Source organism: Malaya genurostris, chromosome 2 (assembly GCF_030247185.1).
Source record: "Malaya genurostris strain Urasoe2022 chromosome 2, Malgen_1.1, whole genome shotgun sequence".
NCBI lineage: Eukaryota > Metazoa > Arthropoda > Insecta > Diptera > Culicidae > Malaya > Malaya genurostris.
The window spans coordinates 302753762-302773545 of NC_080571.1; the positions used below are offsets into that span (position 1 = coordinate 302753762).

General features: G+C 35.2%; 1 protein-coding gene across 2 annotated transcripts in view; it reads left to right on the forward strand.

Annotated features, from left to right (window-relative positions):
* The first annotated feature begins 537 nt into the window (after window positions 1–537).
* Window positions 538–19784, forward strand: part of LOC131430864 (calcium uptake protein 1 homolog, mitochondrial-like) — a 47443-nt gene continuing 28196 nt past the window's right edge. Inside the window, exons 1-5 of one of the 2 annotated variants that reach the window (XM_058596100.1) lie at window positions 538–694; window positions 751–1112; window positions 1183–1348; window positions 1613–1772; window positions 12647–12684. In XM_058596100.1, coding sequence (XP_058452083.1) covers window positions 790–1112; window positions 1183–1348; window positions 1613–1772; window positions 12647–12684 — 687 coding nt within the window. In that variant the 5' untranslated portion in view covers window positions 538–694; window positions 751–789. Of the gene's footprint in view, window positions 695–750; window positions 1113–1182; window positions 1349–1612; window positions 1773–2219; window positions 2386–12646; window positions 12685–19784 lie in introns of both variants that reach the window. The other variant, XM_058596099.1, reaches the window with a different exon arrangement.

The following is a 19784-nucleotide window of genomic DNA, read 5'->3' on the forward strand; positions in this document are numbered from 1 at the left end:
TTAAATTATTTGAAACAAATATTGCAATAATTGTAACTTTTACCTGAACGTCCATTTCCATTCTTGCATGTTTGTTTATTCGAGGTGCATGGCGACGAAGGTGATTTCGTAGCAACCAAAACAGTGTTGCTCGAAAAGATTATTTGTATCATTTTCAAGGGGACACTCAATGCTGTGGTGATTGGTGGTAAATCACACGAACACTTTTTATTCCGATTTTTCTTCGGAGTTTCTGGTCGTGTCGTCGATTTTAACGTCGGATACGTGAGCAATATTCGGCTAAAAAAATGTATAAAAATAATCTGGACGTCGACGGAAGTTGATTGATCGTCTGAATCGTGTTTAATGCATACGTTTCCTGATGAAAACAAACCAATCTCATTTGCATTTGTGGTTGTAAGTGAGCTGTCAGAGAGCCTAATGGGACATTGTAATCTTGAGTTTATCTTTGGTTGGTATTGAATACGTTGTAATTTCTATGCGTTGATGGGCCCCTCGTTATGAGTAAGCTCTTTTTAAATGCCTTTCTTGTTTTAAGATTATTGTCAAAGTTACAGATTGATTGCCGAGGAGCTGTGACATATTTGGCTGATCGATCCAAAAATAAAGTTCATGATTTGTGATGCTGCGTTTTGAGCAGCAGAATTTTCTTCCGCAGTTGTTTTCCCTGCTCTAATTTTTCATAGTGTGAAAGGTAACGTATATAATTTGCGATGATTTCACTATTCAGTATTAATTTATTCCGTGCAGGGATAACGAAAAACTGAAACTGATAAAAAAAATACAGAAATGTCTCTGGTGAGGCTTTGTGGTTCTGTTAGTACCCAGTGGTTGCCGTTGACAAGAGTTGGTCCTGTTATCCATGGTAGTTTCACTAGAAGTTTGTTTTCTGGGAGTGGTTACGGCCTGGCTAGGATTGTTGGCAGTAACGCACAAACGTTTCCTGTTTTTCGTACTCGAATAAACCACGATGATAGACGGCACCGTGGTGGTCAGGAGCAAAGGGGATATAAAAACTTTGGACACAAGCCAGAAGGGGAAGCTACTTTCACGAAAATATTCTATATCTTCCTTGGATCTATGATAATTGGGAGTAGCCTCGATTGGACCAAGTAAGGACTGAGCATATTGCTAGAACATGAGACCTTGGTTTGCTCACACAGTTTTTATGTTTATTTGCAGACTTCGGAAGGCTTTGGATTGGCCGAAGGTAGATGCTGACGCCGGAGTGCATGTTGGAAAGAATGTGTCTGGCGAGCTGGACCAGGAGGAGGATTCGGAAAGTGATGATGACGCACAGGATAAGAAGAAAGCTCGTAAGGAAAAGATTGGTTTTCGGGATCGCAAGGTAAACGATTACGTTATTTAGTCATTTTTGCGATACTGAGTTTCGAAAAAAAGTGTAGTTTTCTATGATTCCATGTAATACATGTTAGTTTCAGTTTTAAAATGAAGGATTATTCTTTGATTTATTTCATGTACGTTTTGTTTCACATCTTCATCGCCATCACACTTTCACGCGCATTGTACGTGCCGAACAACTCTAATCACACACAATACCGAACAACATAAAACGAAACAACAAAACCAAAAAAAAAAATAAAACGTGAAGATAATTGAGTACGAAAATCGCATGCGATCCTTCTCAACGCCGGACAAAATTTTCCGCTATTTCGCAACTGTGAAGCTGATTCACGGAGAATCGTCTACGGTTTATATGACACCATTCGATTTTCTGCGTGCCATCACACCGGGACTAAAACAACCGGATGGTAAATGCTGCTTTTTATATCTGTTCTGCTAACCGTAGGATATTGCTCATCTGACTTAACTATGTTTAAGGCACTAAGGCAGTCGGGAAACTAACTGGTTTTGGATAGACATTAAACCGACGTTTTTGTTGTCATTACAAGGTGACATTTTTATTAGTTTTGTAGCGTAGTTAGTTTAAATTAAGTTAACTTAGGAACAATGCATTTTGAATACTATGCTTTTCCATGTTGTCAAATTTGAAGCAGACGCTTGGTAGTTGACAGAAACATGATTTTTTCTAGATAGCGTTTGCGGGAATAATTCAATGTACACCGATCACATAATCATGAAACCATCGCACATCAATCATTCGTTACTCTCATTTAAATTGAAACTTTTAATGATTTGAGAATACTGATCACCCCTCACGACAGCCTTAACCCGTTCATTTCTCTCCATTCAAACAGATCATCGAGTATGAAAATCGCATCCGACAGTATTCAACGCCGGACAAGGTGTTCCGCTATTTTGCCACCATTCAGGCGCCGCAAGGCTCCGGCGAAAGTGTAGAAGTTTTCATGACACCGATCGATTTCCTCACTAGCATGACACCAGGAATGAAGCAACCAGAGGGTATTTGTGGCTATGGTTCTTCCCTATGAACTGCTTCCATTATGTGTTGTACAGTTTTTAGTAAAACTGTTCCTGTTTCATGTGTCTATTTTCTTTGCAACATTTGTTTTCCTTCTTTAGCTTGGTTTGTTGATAGGGCCTATTGAAAAATTCATCGAGCATTCAAATGCTTGACGTTACGACCGATAGCTTCTACTTCGTTTTCTTCATCATGAAATCGTTTTCATACTTTTGAAATATGTTGCCACTTTGAAAGTTTTATTTCCTGTGAGACGAACCGCGAATGACCGCTAAGCTCAAACTAATCGAAGGAAGAAGGTTATAAAATGGTATTCATCCGGTTTACAAGATTGCCTCATGATTTTATTTTACGCGCAGTGTAACTGATGCACGGATAACATATATTTAGGCTCCAATAACCGTGTCATCATTGAAGAATCCAACCAACTCTTTGGCGATCGCTGCGCTGCTCGAGTGGCGAGCTTTGAACTAGGTGATGGTGATAATTTTCAGATTTTGCTTGAATATTCGAAAAAAATAACGGCTTTTTATTTTTTTCTTATGAATCGATTACTAACATACAAAAACGAATGAAAATTTAGTAAAAAAAATTTATCAGTGAGGTTGGGTACTGTTTTCGTATCTGGGATATTCTTTGTGTTTATGGTTGGATTTTGAGATTAATTGATAATTAATAATCAAATGTTGTATTACTAGTCTATTTACTGATGTTTTATCATCTAAATCAAATCTGTATGTGAATTGAAAATTTCAAATTTCATCCGACATTTTCAAGTGTATAGGACAAATTTAAATCATATGTTTGATGACGACACGTGAATAATCATTTTTTACCCATATTTGTAAGGTTTTGCCATCTGCATTCGTTCAAACTCAAGTAAATTGAAAAATTTGTTCATTTTTTTTTAAATACATGGGATATGTCAAATCAAATCAATATGTGAATCACCATAACGTTATCTCGTGGTGATCACTCTGATTGGATTCTTCAATTGTGTGTGTAACGCAAATGTGCTCTCGGTTTTCTCTCTGACTCGATCTTTACAAACTTAACGAATCAGAATAAATTGGTTCAGATGACACATTCCCCTGATTATTGAGTTAATTATACCTTATCGTGACTTGTCATCATTTTTTTTCTGATGGGAAAGGACGGATGAAACGAACCTGGAAAGGATTTGTCTTATGGATAAGAAGAAAAGACAGCACAACTTTGTTATAATAAGAGTCACGTACAGAGTGAAACCAAAATCACAAAAGCTAAGGTTGGGGAAAGAGGATACAAAAAAGTAATTCGAACCCCATTAGGAAACATCATGGCTAAAGACAATTGTTTCTACCACGTTCTTTGAACATAACTCACACTTTGAGTTGCGATTACTCAGATTCATAAACTGGAAAAATATGTCAAAATTGAGTAAAATTTACTCAGGCAATGAGTTCTCTCGCATTATTTTGTACATTAGAGTAGGCGTTGAGTTTTAGAACATTTCTGTGAAATAAATACTTTTTACAGTTCAGTGCGTTGTCATTCTCGGAATATTCTTATATAATGTGAGAATGCAAGAATACGTCGTTCTTCGTTGCCGTTTCTAGATTCGGTTTTTGAAACCATGAATCATCAATCATAGATGTTAGAAGTCCAACATAAGGATATCAAAATCGTTCATTTTTTACTCCAAATCGGTTAACAGGAAACGGGTTTGAATCACTTTTTTGCGCTTCTCATTTAAAAGAAAAAAGAATGACTGTGTATAAACATTTACGAAGAAGAATTTCTTTATTTTGAGTGAAAAGAATTCAAATTTTGAGGAAACTCACTCGAATTTAAAAACAATTATTTTCCTATTTTGAAATTTCAAATTTTAACAGCTTCGTCCCCTAACTCAAAATGAGTAGGTAGGTGGTAACTCAAGTTTGGAGTACGAGCGCTTTTTATGAATTTGAGTGGAGTGTCACTCAATTTTGAGTTATGAGCTCACGAAATATAAAAATCTTTTCCTCCATTCAGTTTTTATGTTTTCCAGCTTCACTAGCTATAGCGACGTGGTGCTTTGCATAATCGAAACGAGACAAGTGTCTCACTGAGTTTCAGTAAGAGCTAACTCACTGCTCGAAATCTCGGCAAACGGATTTGTTGATTTCGGTGTATTTGTTGTTTGCTATCAAATTCAGCATAATATTACATGCCTAGCTTCGGCAAAAAACGCGCCTTAATGAGATAGCATAGTATTTGAACGAATTTCGGAAAAGAGCATGTTAGCACAATGTCGTGTTGCCGATCTAATTTGGTATTTCATTATTCCGAGCTCGAGTATCAGTTTTAAGTGTGTAGTTCAACTCATTACACGCATTTTAACTTGCAAATCAAAAGCCATTTGCAGTTCACAAAAAAAGCCAGGGCATACAAAAACATCGCTCAATAGACGGGGTACCAGTTTGTGGTATTTTCTCTGCTTGAGACTCTTATATATCATAGACTCTGCATAAAAAATATAAACAAATCGTTCTGCATTTCCGACAGGAAATTCAATTGCTAATTACCCAAAACACTCAATATATTGCTGTCAATTTGCAAGTTTCTCTAGCCTAAAAGTACACGAAAAATCCAGTTCCTTGTTCCCTAAAAGTACTTGAACTTTGAATAAGTTGAAAGTAGGCAACGAGTCAGCGTCATTCGGCGAAGGTATATATTACAGGGCTACCCCGTTTGGCACAAGTTTGTTTGGCATAACGTCGTTTGGCAAAAAGCTATTTGACATAATGGTTATTTGGAAAATGCCTATTTGGCATAAAATTTACAAATCTTGTACTATCTCCGTTTAGCATAATAGATCAACATGCTGCTTAATACAATTCATTGTAATGTATAGAGATTTTGAAAGGTAGGTCACGACTGTCTCATAATTACATGAAGCAGGGTAGCAAGTGGCCGGGAAAACCGGGAAAAAGTCGGGAATTTTGTTTCGCCGGGAAAAAGTCGGGTATTTTAGTGCAAATCCTGAAAAAAATTACTAGCCCTAATCGTAGTAAATCAGGATTTTCCTGATTAATTGAAAAGTTGGAGGCAATACTTCATTTTGTGTTTAAGTGAGAAGTTCAGTAAAAGTTTTGAAACATCGTATTGTCCCACACAGGTTTTATGGTACACAATCCATAGGAGATGGGGCCAACATCCTCTGTTTCGTTCAACAATTGTAAGGGTTTGGCAGCAATTTTTAATGGATCAGAAAGCATTTCTTAGTTGTTATCAACAACAGCACATCGAACGGATGCTTTTGCTGGATTTCTGTTAAATTTCAGAATAAGTTTGCATAATATGATTACAAAAGAAATATCAGGTAACATGTAGTGATGTCTGATTTTTCGTATTAATCGATTATTAGGTATTCGATTAATAAAAGAGGAGTCGATTAGTGTAATCGATTACTATTAAGCATTAATCGATCAATGCAATTAATCGATCAAATTATTCTAAACAGAATCAGAGCTGCCAAATGAAAATCTGTGTTGAATATCAAATCTTTACCATTAGCACAGGTAACAGATATACAGTAAAAAAACCTGTTTTAATCCACCTAGTGGTGTAATGATGCCTTTCTCATGTATAATTTTGTGGTATTCTATTCAAAAATTTTTTCTTCGATTTTTGAAAGAAACCAAGAGATTGTTTGTGCATTAACTAGTATAACATACAGAATAAAACAGTGCTTTCATTGCGTAGGTCATCCTTAAGAAAATGAAGTGGGTTCACTATTATATGCACTTCCGGCACCGGAACCCGAGAACCGGTATAATCAAAGTCGGTTCGTACGGCCACCAACTAACATGACATACAAACTCTACTAGTACTCACTCTAAATTACGATTTAAATGTTTGTTGCATCCGAAAATATGCAGTAATTTTTGGTAGGACCATAAGACCTTGCAACTGACTCTAAGATTGGAAATAACGGTCCAGTTTTAACATTTTTTACGGTTTTTATTCCGCCGTTTTAAGTGACGGTGTACAATATTGAACACACTTTACCCTATAACTCCGGAACTGGAAGTCGGATCCGGATGAAATTCAGGAATTCCGTATGGGACCGGAAGACCTTTCTTAGGAGCCTTCATGTTTATAAGTGGGCTAATGATTGTCCTAATTTCATCATAATTTGTCTCAGTAATGTCATCTTGAGACAATACTTGTGTTGTAATCTTGGTATTGATTTAAATAGGATTCACAAAATGTAAAAAGCTGTCGACTTTGACCTTGTCCACCGTTTGCAAAGAGTATTTGATTTCCTTCTTTGAAAGCTAAGGTTTCTGAGAGTTTGTGAAAAACCTTAGAAAGGTTTAGAAGATTGTTTGATTTGTTCAATGAATGTTTAATGTTTAATTTATATTAAACATCATTACCTATGGATTTCAGAGTAGGATTCACAAGAATGCGCGTGTTGATGTCGACGAAGAATCAAACTTAGATCATCTCAGTCACTAGAGACATAGATTGTTGTTGTTTTTCTAGAGCGACAAGAGTACATTTTAAGAATTTTAGAAGGATTTTGTTCTGTTTCGTCAAAATTTAATTTTGAAAGATTATCGTATATTTGTTAGATGGAATCGGGAGGAGAATTGTTTCTTGTTCATTTTTAACCTTAGGTATACTTTTTTTAGACTATACTAGGCTTATATAGTATTGGAATAAACTAGAGATGGGCAATCCGTTCACGAACAGTTCAACGAGTTATTTCTCCTCGAAGAGTGAGTGAATTTTAGTTCTTTATTTAAGAATGATATTTCTCTATAGAAATGAAAAAAAAAATGAATTCTTAGAGAATGTATACAAGTTAGTTGCGTTTTTCGGAATGTTTGCTGGTTTGAGGAATCTGGTAGAAGTTACACACATTCGTGACCTTTGATAATGTATAAAAAGAGAATGATTGTTGGTAGAAATACATGCAAAAAGTACTCACTTTTATTGAATCTGTAATCTGTAGCTCTCGTGTTATTTTCGAAGAAATGTACAAAGTTTCAGACGAACGATACCAAGAAGGTTAAAATCGGGATAAAATAAATGATATATAAAAAAGAAGAGCGAAAGAACGATTAAATAGAACTATTTCTTTCGGTAGAACTATTAAGTTTTTTCCTAATTATTTTGCTTTCAAATGACTGATGGTATTTCTGGCTACCTAGAAAACACTAACAATAATCGAATTTGGGGTAAAAGCTGCACTTAAGAGAATTATTGTAGAGAGCATGAAGTCTGAATAAAATGTGTTGATTTTTAGACAAAATTGGAAGAATGTTAATGCTGTATTCCTTCGTGAAATTCAAGACTTATCACTTTTATCATATCCGCTGGCCAGTTATGTTTCTTGTTTTATTCCTACTGTTACCTCAAATTAATAGTCAAAAAGATTGAGTTTTTAACTTGAAGTGCTAGTACATACGAATAACATCAGTAGCAAAGTAACATACGAAATAAAGATGGAATACATTGAGCTGGGTGGTATTGTTGGTTCCAAAGATGAATATTTGGACAAATTGTGGATGATGTTTTTAAACGTCGTTTCAAGGATTATTTAATTCATAAATCTTCTATTAAGCAAATTCTCATACTTAAGGGGCGGGTAGGGTATAACACTTTAGAAAAATCATTTATTATTTTCTATATATTTTCTTATAGTAAAACATTTAAAGAATTTTCTGTGAAATTTTCAAGCCTATTGGAACGAAACTCTGGAAGTTATTGACCTGTATCTGTGGCTATCTCATTCTGCGAAAAAGCAAGAGCTGGGCGCACAGGCCCAAGATTTCTACTTCGATTGACTTCAAAACTTGACAAAACATTCTTGAAATGTTTCGTTATAATAAATTATAAAACAAAAAATGTGATTTTTTGAAAATGTTAGACCCTACGGGCTCCCTGGAGTAATTAATTGTTTCCGTTGATTTTACAAACAAAAACCTTTAACGCGTTTTCCTCAAAAGCAGGTTTTGAAAGTCCGTGTCCATCGTCATTCAAAAACTACTGCACCAATTTTTTTCAAATTTTGCCCACACTATATATAAAAAACCCTTCTTAATCCACCTAGTGGTGTGATAATGCCTTTCTCTTCTTTCATAACAATCTCATGAAAATATGTTTCATACTTTTATTAAATAATTTTGGATACTAATTTTGACACCAATTGATTCAGATTGATTCGAGTAGTTCACAAAAGCATGCTTCAGTGTTTATGTCACACAGTCAGCATCATTTTTCCAAACTAGTGCTTGACATTTGCGTTGCCTATTTGTATGAGAACAGTGATGCTAATCTAAAAAAAGCCTTCTTAGTCCACTTAGTGCAATTTTCATATATCTTGAAAAATCACCATAGGGGGGAGTATATGAAATTTTCGAAATCGAAAAAAAATTTTTGATGCCAAAAGGCTTAGAATTGCATGAAACGTCGAGATTTAGTGTCATCTCGAAAAAAATTTTTTTTGAAAAAATCGACTTTTTGGGACTTAGAAAAAATATGAAAATTTATCTAAGTCCCAGAAAGTTGATTTTTTCAAAAAAATTTTTTTTTGAGATGACACTAAATTTCGATGTTTTATGTAGTTTTAAGAGTTTTGCCATCAAAAAAAAATTTCGATTTTGGAAATTTCATGTACTCCCCCTATGGTGCTTTCTCAAGATCGAAAATTGTCAAACCTTTACCACCGGGCAGCACCCCTTAAGCATGTCCGATTTAGGTCAAATTTTGCATGAAGGATTTTTTTCGAGGTGCTTAAACTTTTGAGCACTAGAACTTAACGAAAATAGAGGTGATCCAAAAATTTTGGCACCCTTATATATATAAGAGCGGTGAAAATCAACGTGTTTTGTCGGTTACGTCATTTATACAATCATATATCTGGAACCAAAAGTCACAACCATTTGATCTTCGAACTTGATCAATGGCACGACAGTAGCTTTCAAACGAGCCCAAGTTTGTTAAAATCGGATCAGCCATCTCTGAGAAAATTGAGCGCGTTCAAATACAACGCTTTTTGTCGGTTACGTCACTTATACAATCATATCTCCGGAACCAAAAGTCACAGCCATTTGATCTTCGAACTTGATCAATGATCCGATAGTAGCTTTCAAACGAGCCCAAGTTTGTTAAAATCGGTTCAGCCATCTCTGAGAAAATTGAGCGCGTTCAAATACAACGCTTTTTGTCGGTTACGTCACTTATACAATCATATCTCCGGAACCAAAAGTCACAGCCATTTGATCTTCGAACTTGATCAATGGCCCGACAGTAGCTTTCAAACGAGCCCAAGTTTGTTCAAATCGGTTCAGCCATCTCTGAGAAAATTGAGCGCGTTCAAATATCTTCGAAAAGTGCACACACATACACACACACACATACACACACACACAGACATTTTCCGATCTCGACGAACTGAGTCGAATGGTATATAACACTATGGGTCTCCGAGGCTCCGTTAGAAAGTCGGTTTTCCCAGCAATTCTAATACCTTTCTATAGAGAAAGGCAAAACCAGACCCCAACGTTTACCCTTTCGTTGATTGTTACTTTGGGGAGGCTTAACAGCTACAAAATGGTGGATTTTTTCGTAAAAAATCGTAGTTGTCACTTTGAACAATCACCAAAAATGAAAAAAAATCAAACAGAAACGTTGGGGTCTAGAAAAACTTCTACCCTAATTATGCTGCGTTCATTTGTTCACTTCTGATTAGTCTGCGCTGAGATACAGTGGACACCGCAAATCATGATTTTTAAGAAGCGTTTTCAAAAATACCTCTTCACCGACTTATTTCTAAACATTTTTCCACGAAAAAATTACAAAATGTTGTTCGAATAATGCTTTTTATCATGCAAAACATTTGAATTTATTTTGTTGAACGATAATTCTGGAAAAAAAAATCACAAAAATGATGATTTTTTTCATCGTTTTGACCCTACCACCCCCTTAAAGAAAAACGTTTTGAAAGTCTTGTGGCTCAGCGTTTCGTTGATAATGCTACATTGAATGCTGGGAGCGTAATAACCCAAACAGCACTAAAAATCATATAATCGATACAAGGAGGCTGTCGAGCCGAAGAAACAGTTTCTAATCAAGATTAGAGTTTATATTTTCACTCTACAGATCTCAACTTGTTCACCCTTTGCACAACCGGGAGTCGGATCCGGATGAAATTCGTATGGGACCACAAGAAAATTGGTTCAGCCATCTCTGAGAAAATTGATCGCTCAAAAACGTTACGTTATACATACATACATATACAATTTCTGATCTTCACGAACTGATTCGAATGGTATATGACACTCAGCCCTCCGGACCTTGGTTCCAAAATCGGTTTTCGCAGTGATTGCATAACTTATCTATACGAGAAGGCCAAGAACGAATTCTTTCCATTGTTATGTTATGATGTTCTTTTGGATATGGGATTCCTAGAAATAATAAAAAAAATACTGAACATAGGCGATTTGAGCCTGTTCTAAAAACCGGGAATTTTTTGTCTCGCGCACCGGGAAAACCTGGAAAAAAACGGAAAATTGAAATCGGCAATTCACTTGCCACCCTCATTGAAGGAGTTTTTATCTGATTACCACCAAATTTTCAGGGAGTGAAAAGAAACAAATCCTTATATCGGAATGCGTGATCCTTGGCCTTAACCCCAGCCATTATGTTCTGCACGACCTCAGAAAAGACAGTTTTTTTGCTGCTTCATAACGGGCCAGTTTTTTCTAATGGGCCCAGTTTCGGAGTGTTTGAGGGGTTCAGATCTTCGGCGCAAAATCGATATAATTTGCCTTATACCACTCTAACACGTCTTTCGTGTAGTGGGAAGATGTCAAGTCCGGCTAGAAGATCATCAGACAAGTCAGAGATGGAGAAGCCGCCTTGGGAGACACTCTTCCAAATAAAACTCTTCATTCATGGTGCTTACTGTAACGAAAGGTGTACTCCGCTTTCAAATCGCTAGTCAAATAGGAACTTCTTGGTAATTCATTTTTTAGCCAAAACATCTGTTATCTGTGTCCGCGTGTTATGATGTATCATAAATCAAATAAACATAGATTTCCGACTGTACGGTGACACTAACAGCACCTCTAGTGAGAAACGGGTGTACTTTTTTCCATTAGCTACTGTGGTTTTGTTAAATGCGCAGGCAACTTAGGAGCATTTACCCACAAACGAATTTCCAGACATGACACTCACGATCTTTTTCTGGCGCACATCACGGTCCTCCATGAAACTGGCAACAATGGTGATAAACTGGTTGCACTGTTGAGTTCCCATCATCATATTTTTAACACAAATGTCAAACCGTGAGAACCTTTCGATTCGTTAGCTCATTTGTATATATTGAGATTTTTAGTACACTTAATATATTGTTTGTTTGTTTAATAGCGAGAGGACAGATTACAGAAGGTATGAATTATACCAGTTAAGTGGGAGTTACATTGTATACTTTTCGCGTTGGAAGTAAAGGTAGCTCGGAAAGCTCGGAATTCCAAGTGCCAAAACAGTAGATTTCCGACATTCCATTATGTACTACGAAAACAGTCAGAGTAGATTGCATAAATATTAAAAAATCAAAATCTACGGTTGACGAGTATATGGCAGAAATGAGCATGATGACCTGGCTTTGGATGCCTATTTTTCGTGCTTTTCCGTTTGTTTCGTTTTCGTTTTAACAATTTAATTATGGTATCGAAATGAGTGACAATGTTGACATTTGATTCTGCCCTACTCATGGCACACTTTAATTGAAATGATAATGCAATTAATCTCGCGCTCCACCAAGCGGTGAGTGCGGTCATTTTAGAAAGTACCGGGTACGAACCAGAATTTTTTAAATTATTGTAGGCACATACATGTCTTTATTATTTATCTTTGATTTACCCACCCATTCTCCACCAGACGGTGCTTTTGCTGTCACGGATTGCTCAACTACATTAGTATTACACTGGGAAATCTATGTTTATTTGATTTATGGATGTATGTAACCAACGAATCATTGGCGTGTAAGAAAAACAAAAAAGTTCATTATCGCATTTGTCAGACCGATTTATAACCTTCTTCCATAAGTCCACAGCAAGTATATCTGCATCTGTCTTTATTCTTAGGCAATAGTTGGTAGCAATAATTCCAGTGTTTTTCTAACTATACCTTAGCTGTACTGTGAAAAATAGACAATCGAGAAACTAATTCCATAAATTTCCGTTTCAATTTAACCCATTCTAGGTCTAGGATTGGATCAGTACAAGCGATACGATGCACGGGTAAGCTATGTGTTTCTGATTGTCACACTGTAAATAGTCGTCACACCGCAGAAAATCGACCATTGATTAGAACACCTTCAGTTTATACTCTCTGTTCTGGTGCACCAGAGTCTTGAGATTCTCTGGACTATTATTTGCTCTTGTTTCTGTATCACTTCAATTCCTTTCTTTATACAATACGATTTTTTGCTCCGATAAGTTTTTTTTAGCTCACAAATTTACAAATTATGCATTATGTCTTGATAGTTGTACTATTCTCTTGGTTTAATTGTTTTGTAATCCTTGTCTTTTACACCTTTTTTGCAAATTGGTATATATTTTGCATATTTCCGGTAAACGAATTTATTTTCTCTTATTTGAACATTTTTTTTTTGCCAGACAAGCTAATTCAATCATATTATCATATCTAACAAGAACACCACTAAATGACGCTAACTAAATTTTGCCATAAATGTAATATCTTGTCTCTACTTTTCAACTTTCCCTTCTTGTTTCATAATTTATATCAAAAATAACGGAACACTCTAAACCAAATCTATGCTTCTCACACTAAATCGAAAAAAAAACAAAATCACTTGTGTCCTTTCAGATTATCGAAGAGGTATTAAAAGTTACACCCGTAAAAGAAACATTTTTTCTACTCTTCTATTTTTCTGCTGTTTTACCTTTGGCTATTTACGATTGTTTTACTTCTGCTCTACTTCGCTGTTTCTCGCTCTAGAAGTGATGTGCTTGGTTGTGTCCAGTCGTCTTCACCTATTTTGGCTAATATTAACACTTTTTTAATCGAATTTTGTTCAGCTATAATGCAGCTTGATTGGTGTGCAGTTCATTTCACAATATTTCAATCTGTCCATCAGTGAGCGGCAATGTGTAGAGGATTCCCAGGCAGAAGTGATTTGCAAAACAATAGCAAATTTTATTATTGAAAACAAATATCGCAATGGTAAAAATTAATATTATTTAGTTTGAAGTGAGAGTTAAAATATCAAAAATCATAACAAAATCTGCATTAGAAAATAGCAAGAAAATATAAAATTTCGACACTAAAATGTCAAAGCAAGAACTAAATATTTATAAAAGACAAATTGTCCAGTTATTTGATATGATATGATACACTCAGAATAGAATAATATCATAAGCGTTTCTCTTATCTGGTTCTGATGCAGTTTATTGAATTGTATTTTATTTGAAGATATAACTACGGGATCAATTGTACATAATGATATATATTGGAATATCTCATCAATAATGAAATAAGATGTAAAAACTAATTTTTATGTTAAACAGATATTGTACAATTTCTTGATTACTTTGATGAAATATCAAGAAACTATCAAGTATAACTATGCCAGCACACTAACATCAAGACATGATATGATGGTAAAATTTATTATTATTTTGATTTTTGTTCGCTATTCACATCTACCCGGGTAACTCTGAACTAGAACTGAAATGATACGAATGAAGGTCGAACAGTATATTTCACTTGGAGTATGTAGAGAAATTTTGGTTATCAAATTTAATTCCATAAAAATAGATGTTAACTTTTTTTAAAAAGCCAAACAATGCGTTTGAAAAAATATCGCAAGTAGTGGACTGGAAATTTCCAATAGAATTTATCATCAACGTCACGTTTTTCACATGTAGAATTCGATTCCCGCGATTTTTGGGCCAAAAGTCAATAAAACAACTGTCAACATTCACTTCGAAAAGAAATTCCTAAAAACGCAGTGTTTACTGAGAATTAATCATAACAGTATACGGAAAATTTATACTCCATTCGTCATAGTTCACCTGAAATTCCTTTTTAAAGTGGATGTGGACGAGGTTTATTGGTCGTTATTCCAGACACGCGTGAATTGAATCACGGTCATGGATGTAAGGTTATGTTTTTAAAAATCTGATCGAACCAAAAATTAATCTGTGCAAAATCTGTCTACATTCTTCCCCTACTAACATAACACATCGTGATCATTTGGTCTCACCACTCATTTCTGTGAGCAAAACAAAAAAACTCTTCATTTCCAAGCCCTTTGTTTTCCCTAGCAGTTTGAAGATTTTGGGAAGTTCATTACCAGTCTGTATTCTATTTCTTTCTGAAACCTGTGCAATATATTGGAAATCTTTGAAAAACAGATTAGTCTGTGAACCTGGCATCCCTGATCACGGTTTGCCAAAATGTGTCAAAATATATGAGTCGATCGTGTTTATTTATATTGCAGAGAAGAAACCTAAAAAAACAATGTAGCAGTAGATCCGCACTTCGAAATGATCAAGTGCAAAACATGGTCTTCGGTGTTTTATTTTCGTCATGTGTCAGACTTCTACATTTAGTCGTAAATTTGGTTAGTCCATTCTTCAGAGATTTCTTTTCAAAATTTGTAGGCTCGGTTCCATTGTTCCGTCAGTATAACCTGTATACAAGGCTAATTTAAACTTTAACGCACCGTGACGGTTTCGAGATGCGGCACACTCATAAGGGAATTACTAAACTACACTGATAAAAATTTGCACGATCGATTCATATGTAAACACTACTTCATTTTAATATGCTTTTTCATTTCAATACATAACCAAAGCGATTTGTTTCAAGATTTCATGTGCAAATTCACTAAGATGCGAGATTGGAATATTTTTCACTTAGCTTTGATGTGTTTTTCCTTTGGATGTGATGTGTTTTGCTATTGAATCGAACTACATGTGTTAAACACTTCATTTTCTAGTGGGAATGAGTACAGCACAAATGTATGTGCAAAACACTTGAATCGGTCAACTCTGTCTCAATTGAATTCTATGTGGAAAACTATCTGACATTCACATGAAATATGCATATAGAGTCTAGAGGTAACGATATATCTGATCGTTTTTAATTGCATTTCATATAAACGTAGCATGATTTCCAATAAACATCAACCATTTTTACACCCATTTTATGAGTTTTTATTTCCATGAATTTCATGTGTTCTACAAGCAGTGATAGATCGAATGTCTTGCACATGATGCTAGCGTGCAAATTATTTTCAGTGTACGTCTTGACGGACGGTGAAATTCCGTATTATCTGAAAAACTGTTTTTGAAATGATACGTTGTACCTGCTTCATGATGTCAAAACCATTATAATGAAATTTTATAAAACGAGTTGAAAAAATATGGTATTGTGGAGGAATATGTGGTAAAATGCACCCCATAAGTGAATGTTTCGATATCTAAACAGAAAAAATAAAACGAAGGTTTCAGGCATGGCTACCTTCAATCAACATTCTTTCTCTTAATTATCAACAAACACTCGTATGCATTGAAATATACAGTATCTCTTTGTTCTTGGAACCCCTAAAACCTTTACATTGAAATAAATGCGGAGCAAAACATCCTATACTAAACTTGTTTTAATCCACCTAGTGCATTTCTTATATTATTCATTTTCTCCTTTATATTACAGAAAAAAATTCCCGAAATGCCACAACTTAAAAAAGTTTAGAAAAGAGTTGTGAAGGTTTTTGTTGAACATTTGAATTTAAGTTAGTGAAAATCTATTCAATCATATGTGAGAAAGTGATGTGATCGCGGAAATTCAATTTTCGACAAATGTCAGTTATTGCCGATATCAGCAATAGTTTCACAAATAAAAAATACATACTTTTTAAAATAGTGGCATGACGCATCTACTCAAAATAGCAGTTTGTTCATTGTGCTGTATCAAATAGGGCAAAGACGTTTCGGGAGGCATCAAATTTTGAAAATTGCATCATTAATGGTCCCAGCTGTGACAAAAATTGCGAAGTCTACCGAATGAAGTATTGTGATGCCGAATGCATTTCTTTTGAAGAAAAGTTATGTAATCACTGTGAAAATGTCAACTTTAGAAACGACGTCGAGTGTCATATTTCTTTAGAATCAGTTTGTCGTGATCGCAAAATGTCAGCGTGTATGTGACAAAAATATGCACTTGCTTTTCTCCGAGATGGATAAACCAATTTCCATAAAATTTCATCTGAAACTACAATTTTTACAGCTTTTTATTCAATTGAATTAAATTCAATCCGGATTCAACTTTCGGATCCGGAAATATAGTGTGATGATTGTTGTCAATTTCAAACTGTTATTCAAAGTGGTGAAAGTATGAAATCTTTTAAGCTAGGCTCAAAACTATTCCAATGTACAGATCTTATTAGTTGATAACCATACAAACTGTCTTTGGTTATATCGATTCTATCGATATCTGCACCGCTAGTAGAAGTCGAAAACTTCCACTTTGAAGTCGATTTTTCAGAGATTTGGAAAGGTTCCACAAAAATTTCATCCGGATCTGACTTACTGTTTCGAAGTTATCGGAAGCAAACCGTCTTTGAAGGCGACAAAAAAAATCTTAGAATCTGACCTCATTACAGTCCAGGTTAATGGTCTTTCTGTTTGTTTTCATTCAAGAATCAAGAGAAATATATTTCGATAATTTACACGAGCATGAGAAAGGCATTATTACCACAGACTAACAGACAGGGCACTCAAATTGGGTTCTTTAATCATTTAACCGGTCATTTCGAATATTCCTGTAGTTGGGACAGTACTCGCATATGGCATGATGGTGCACGTTACCCTATCAAAAACATCCATTGCAAAAACTAAATACACTCAGACAAATCCTCACTTCAATGCTACGTGAAAACGTATGTGATTTTTATCCATAGAACTTTTCTTGTAATACTTATGTCAAGTATAGATAGCACAGAATGAACTCATGAACTCTTAGTCCACATTTGTATCACGTAATATCTACGTCACTTTTTCCGTAGATTCTATAGAAAACTTTTATGAAATTTATACAAAGTTTATTTAAATTGTGCTGTAAAATTTATTTCATCTGAACTTACTTTTTATCAGAATTTTACTTAATAGTCACATTATTTTCATGTAATTGTTACTATAAAGTTCTATATTGAATCTTAATAATGTATATTGGTACTAAAAACTAATAGATTATGCAGTCTGTTGGACATAACATTGCGATAAATTTTTTTCGCACGCAGATATTCTGAAAATTTTACTTTTAAATTCGTTTCTGTTGAATCACTTGCGAAAAATTTCAAAAATACAGAATGCATTGTTCTAAATCCTTTCTCCGGAGCAGCTAAACTGGAGCAAACATTGTTCCCTTTAAGGAATGCATTCAGCTGGAACTAGTAGTTCAAGATGTGATTGATGTGCTGGAACACAATCTAGAGGTTTTGCCTTTTGAACTCCGCTGTAGAAAAAAACAAAATTGAATTGTGTTTCAGTTTCGTATTTTTGGAGCACAGAATTCGCGTAATGCCAATTGGTCATGCAAATAAGTTGTTGAGGATTGGGTTCGCAGAGCCATTTAGTAAACTTACTAAATGGTACATTCGCTTATAAATTATACTTCTGCTTGGTACTAATATTAGATCTGGAAATATAATAAAAATTAGCTAGACTTAATAACTATCGATAAAATCAATGATCAATTATTTACCCTAAAATCACTGTGATAAATACCGTAGAAGGGTCAAAAGAGATGTGTTTTTTCACATAAGGTTAACGTGTGGATTTTTTGAGTGTACAGAATTGTGCCTACTTCTCATCCTCCAATACAAAATACATAATCAAACCCATGTTTTGGTACGATATTCACTTGCTCCTGGCCTGCCGCCACTTAATTTCGGGTGAAAATTAACAACACAATCAAAAATATCCTGGACAATCAAAAATATCTAACATCGGGCCCGACAATGAACTTTTCAAACATTCCGTGCGAAAAACTAACAAAAAAGAATAAATATTACAGCTGTTTAAATACCACAAAACATTAATCGGTTTCACGTACCCGAGATGTCATTTTTCTGAACAACATTGAAAAAAATAAAATGTTGCCTCCAAACATAGCTAAAAAAGTTAAATATATTATCAACGCAATTCCACAATTTGTTGCGACGATTCATTTTCAAATAATATACAAAGCCTGATGAAATCAGGCAGCCCTGCAATCAGCTGATCAGTGTTGACAAACGGGGGGAACACACTAGTAGAAAAACTTTTATATAACGCAAGGGGTGTACCGAGAGTAAATAGTTCTTGCAGTTCAATATAGGTGGAACTAATGCCCCGCGAAAATTTATTTTTAGTAGAATTTTCTCATAGTATCATGCCTGTTAGTCTGTGTTGTTATTATTGTAAGTTTATTTCACCTCGATTTTATCCAGATGGTCTTTCACCGAGAGATAGTCTGTGTTATTATACCATCAGGTGGATTTTGAACACCCTTCCTCGTACTTGTGGTTTTAAGTCAACCGATCCTCGCACATTTTTAGTACTTTGAAGACGGTAAAATTATAGATTTCGACGTGAACATTTCCAACGGGTCTAAAAGCGAATGGCAGATTCTCTCCATTTGTTTTCTCTTATAGGGCTATTGTATCAATAGTCATCTGATTATTCAATAATGTAATATAATTTTAGGCATACTGCTTAAGCTCTAAGATGCCAAGGATATTTTCTAATCTTAATTCACGACTAATTTAAAACTAGAATAGTATTATTAGACTATGTCATCTCGGGTTCTCGTAAATCCAGCTTTCAGCTGGCGATCGGCCGTGGTCGATGAATTGAGTGTTGCATGAGTCTTCCAGATGGCGTTGGTCCGTGTGGGTCCGCGAGAAACACCCCTAGGCTACGAAGGCCCGGCCGGTGGCCCGTATAGTCATCTGATTAGTAAAGTCACAATATTATTCTGCCGATTACTCGACTTCCAATCAACAAATTGTGATATACCGCAGAAAAAGTAGCTCTAAAAATTTTTAATACTGCGGTTATATGGGCGCGAAACTGGAAGCGATTTTCATCCTAATCTTAAGGTTAATCTATCAAACAGAGATAGCAGATTTCACTCTAACTAATGGTTCTCGTATATGAGATGACTACTGGAGCCGTTACCTTATTAATAACTCATCAGTTATCACGTTTACTTCCTAACGATTTTTGTACAATGACAACCAAAAAAGGTTTGTAGGCCTACTTGGAGATGTTCACGTCGATTTGTTCTTTGCAAGCAAATGCCATTTGAATTTGATTCTAAATGAAAAATG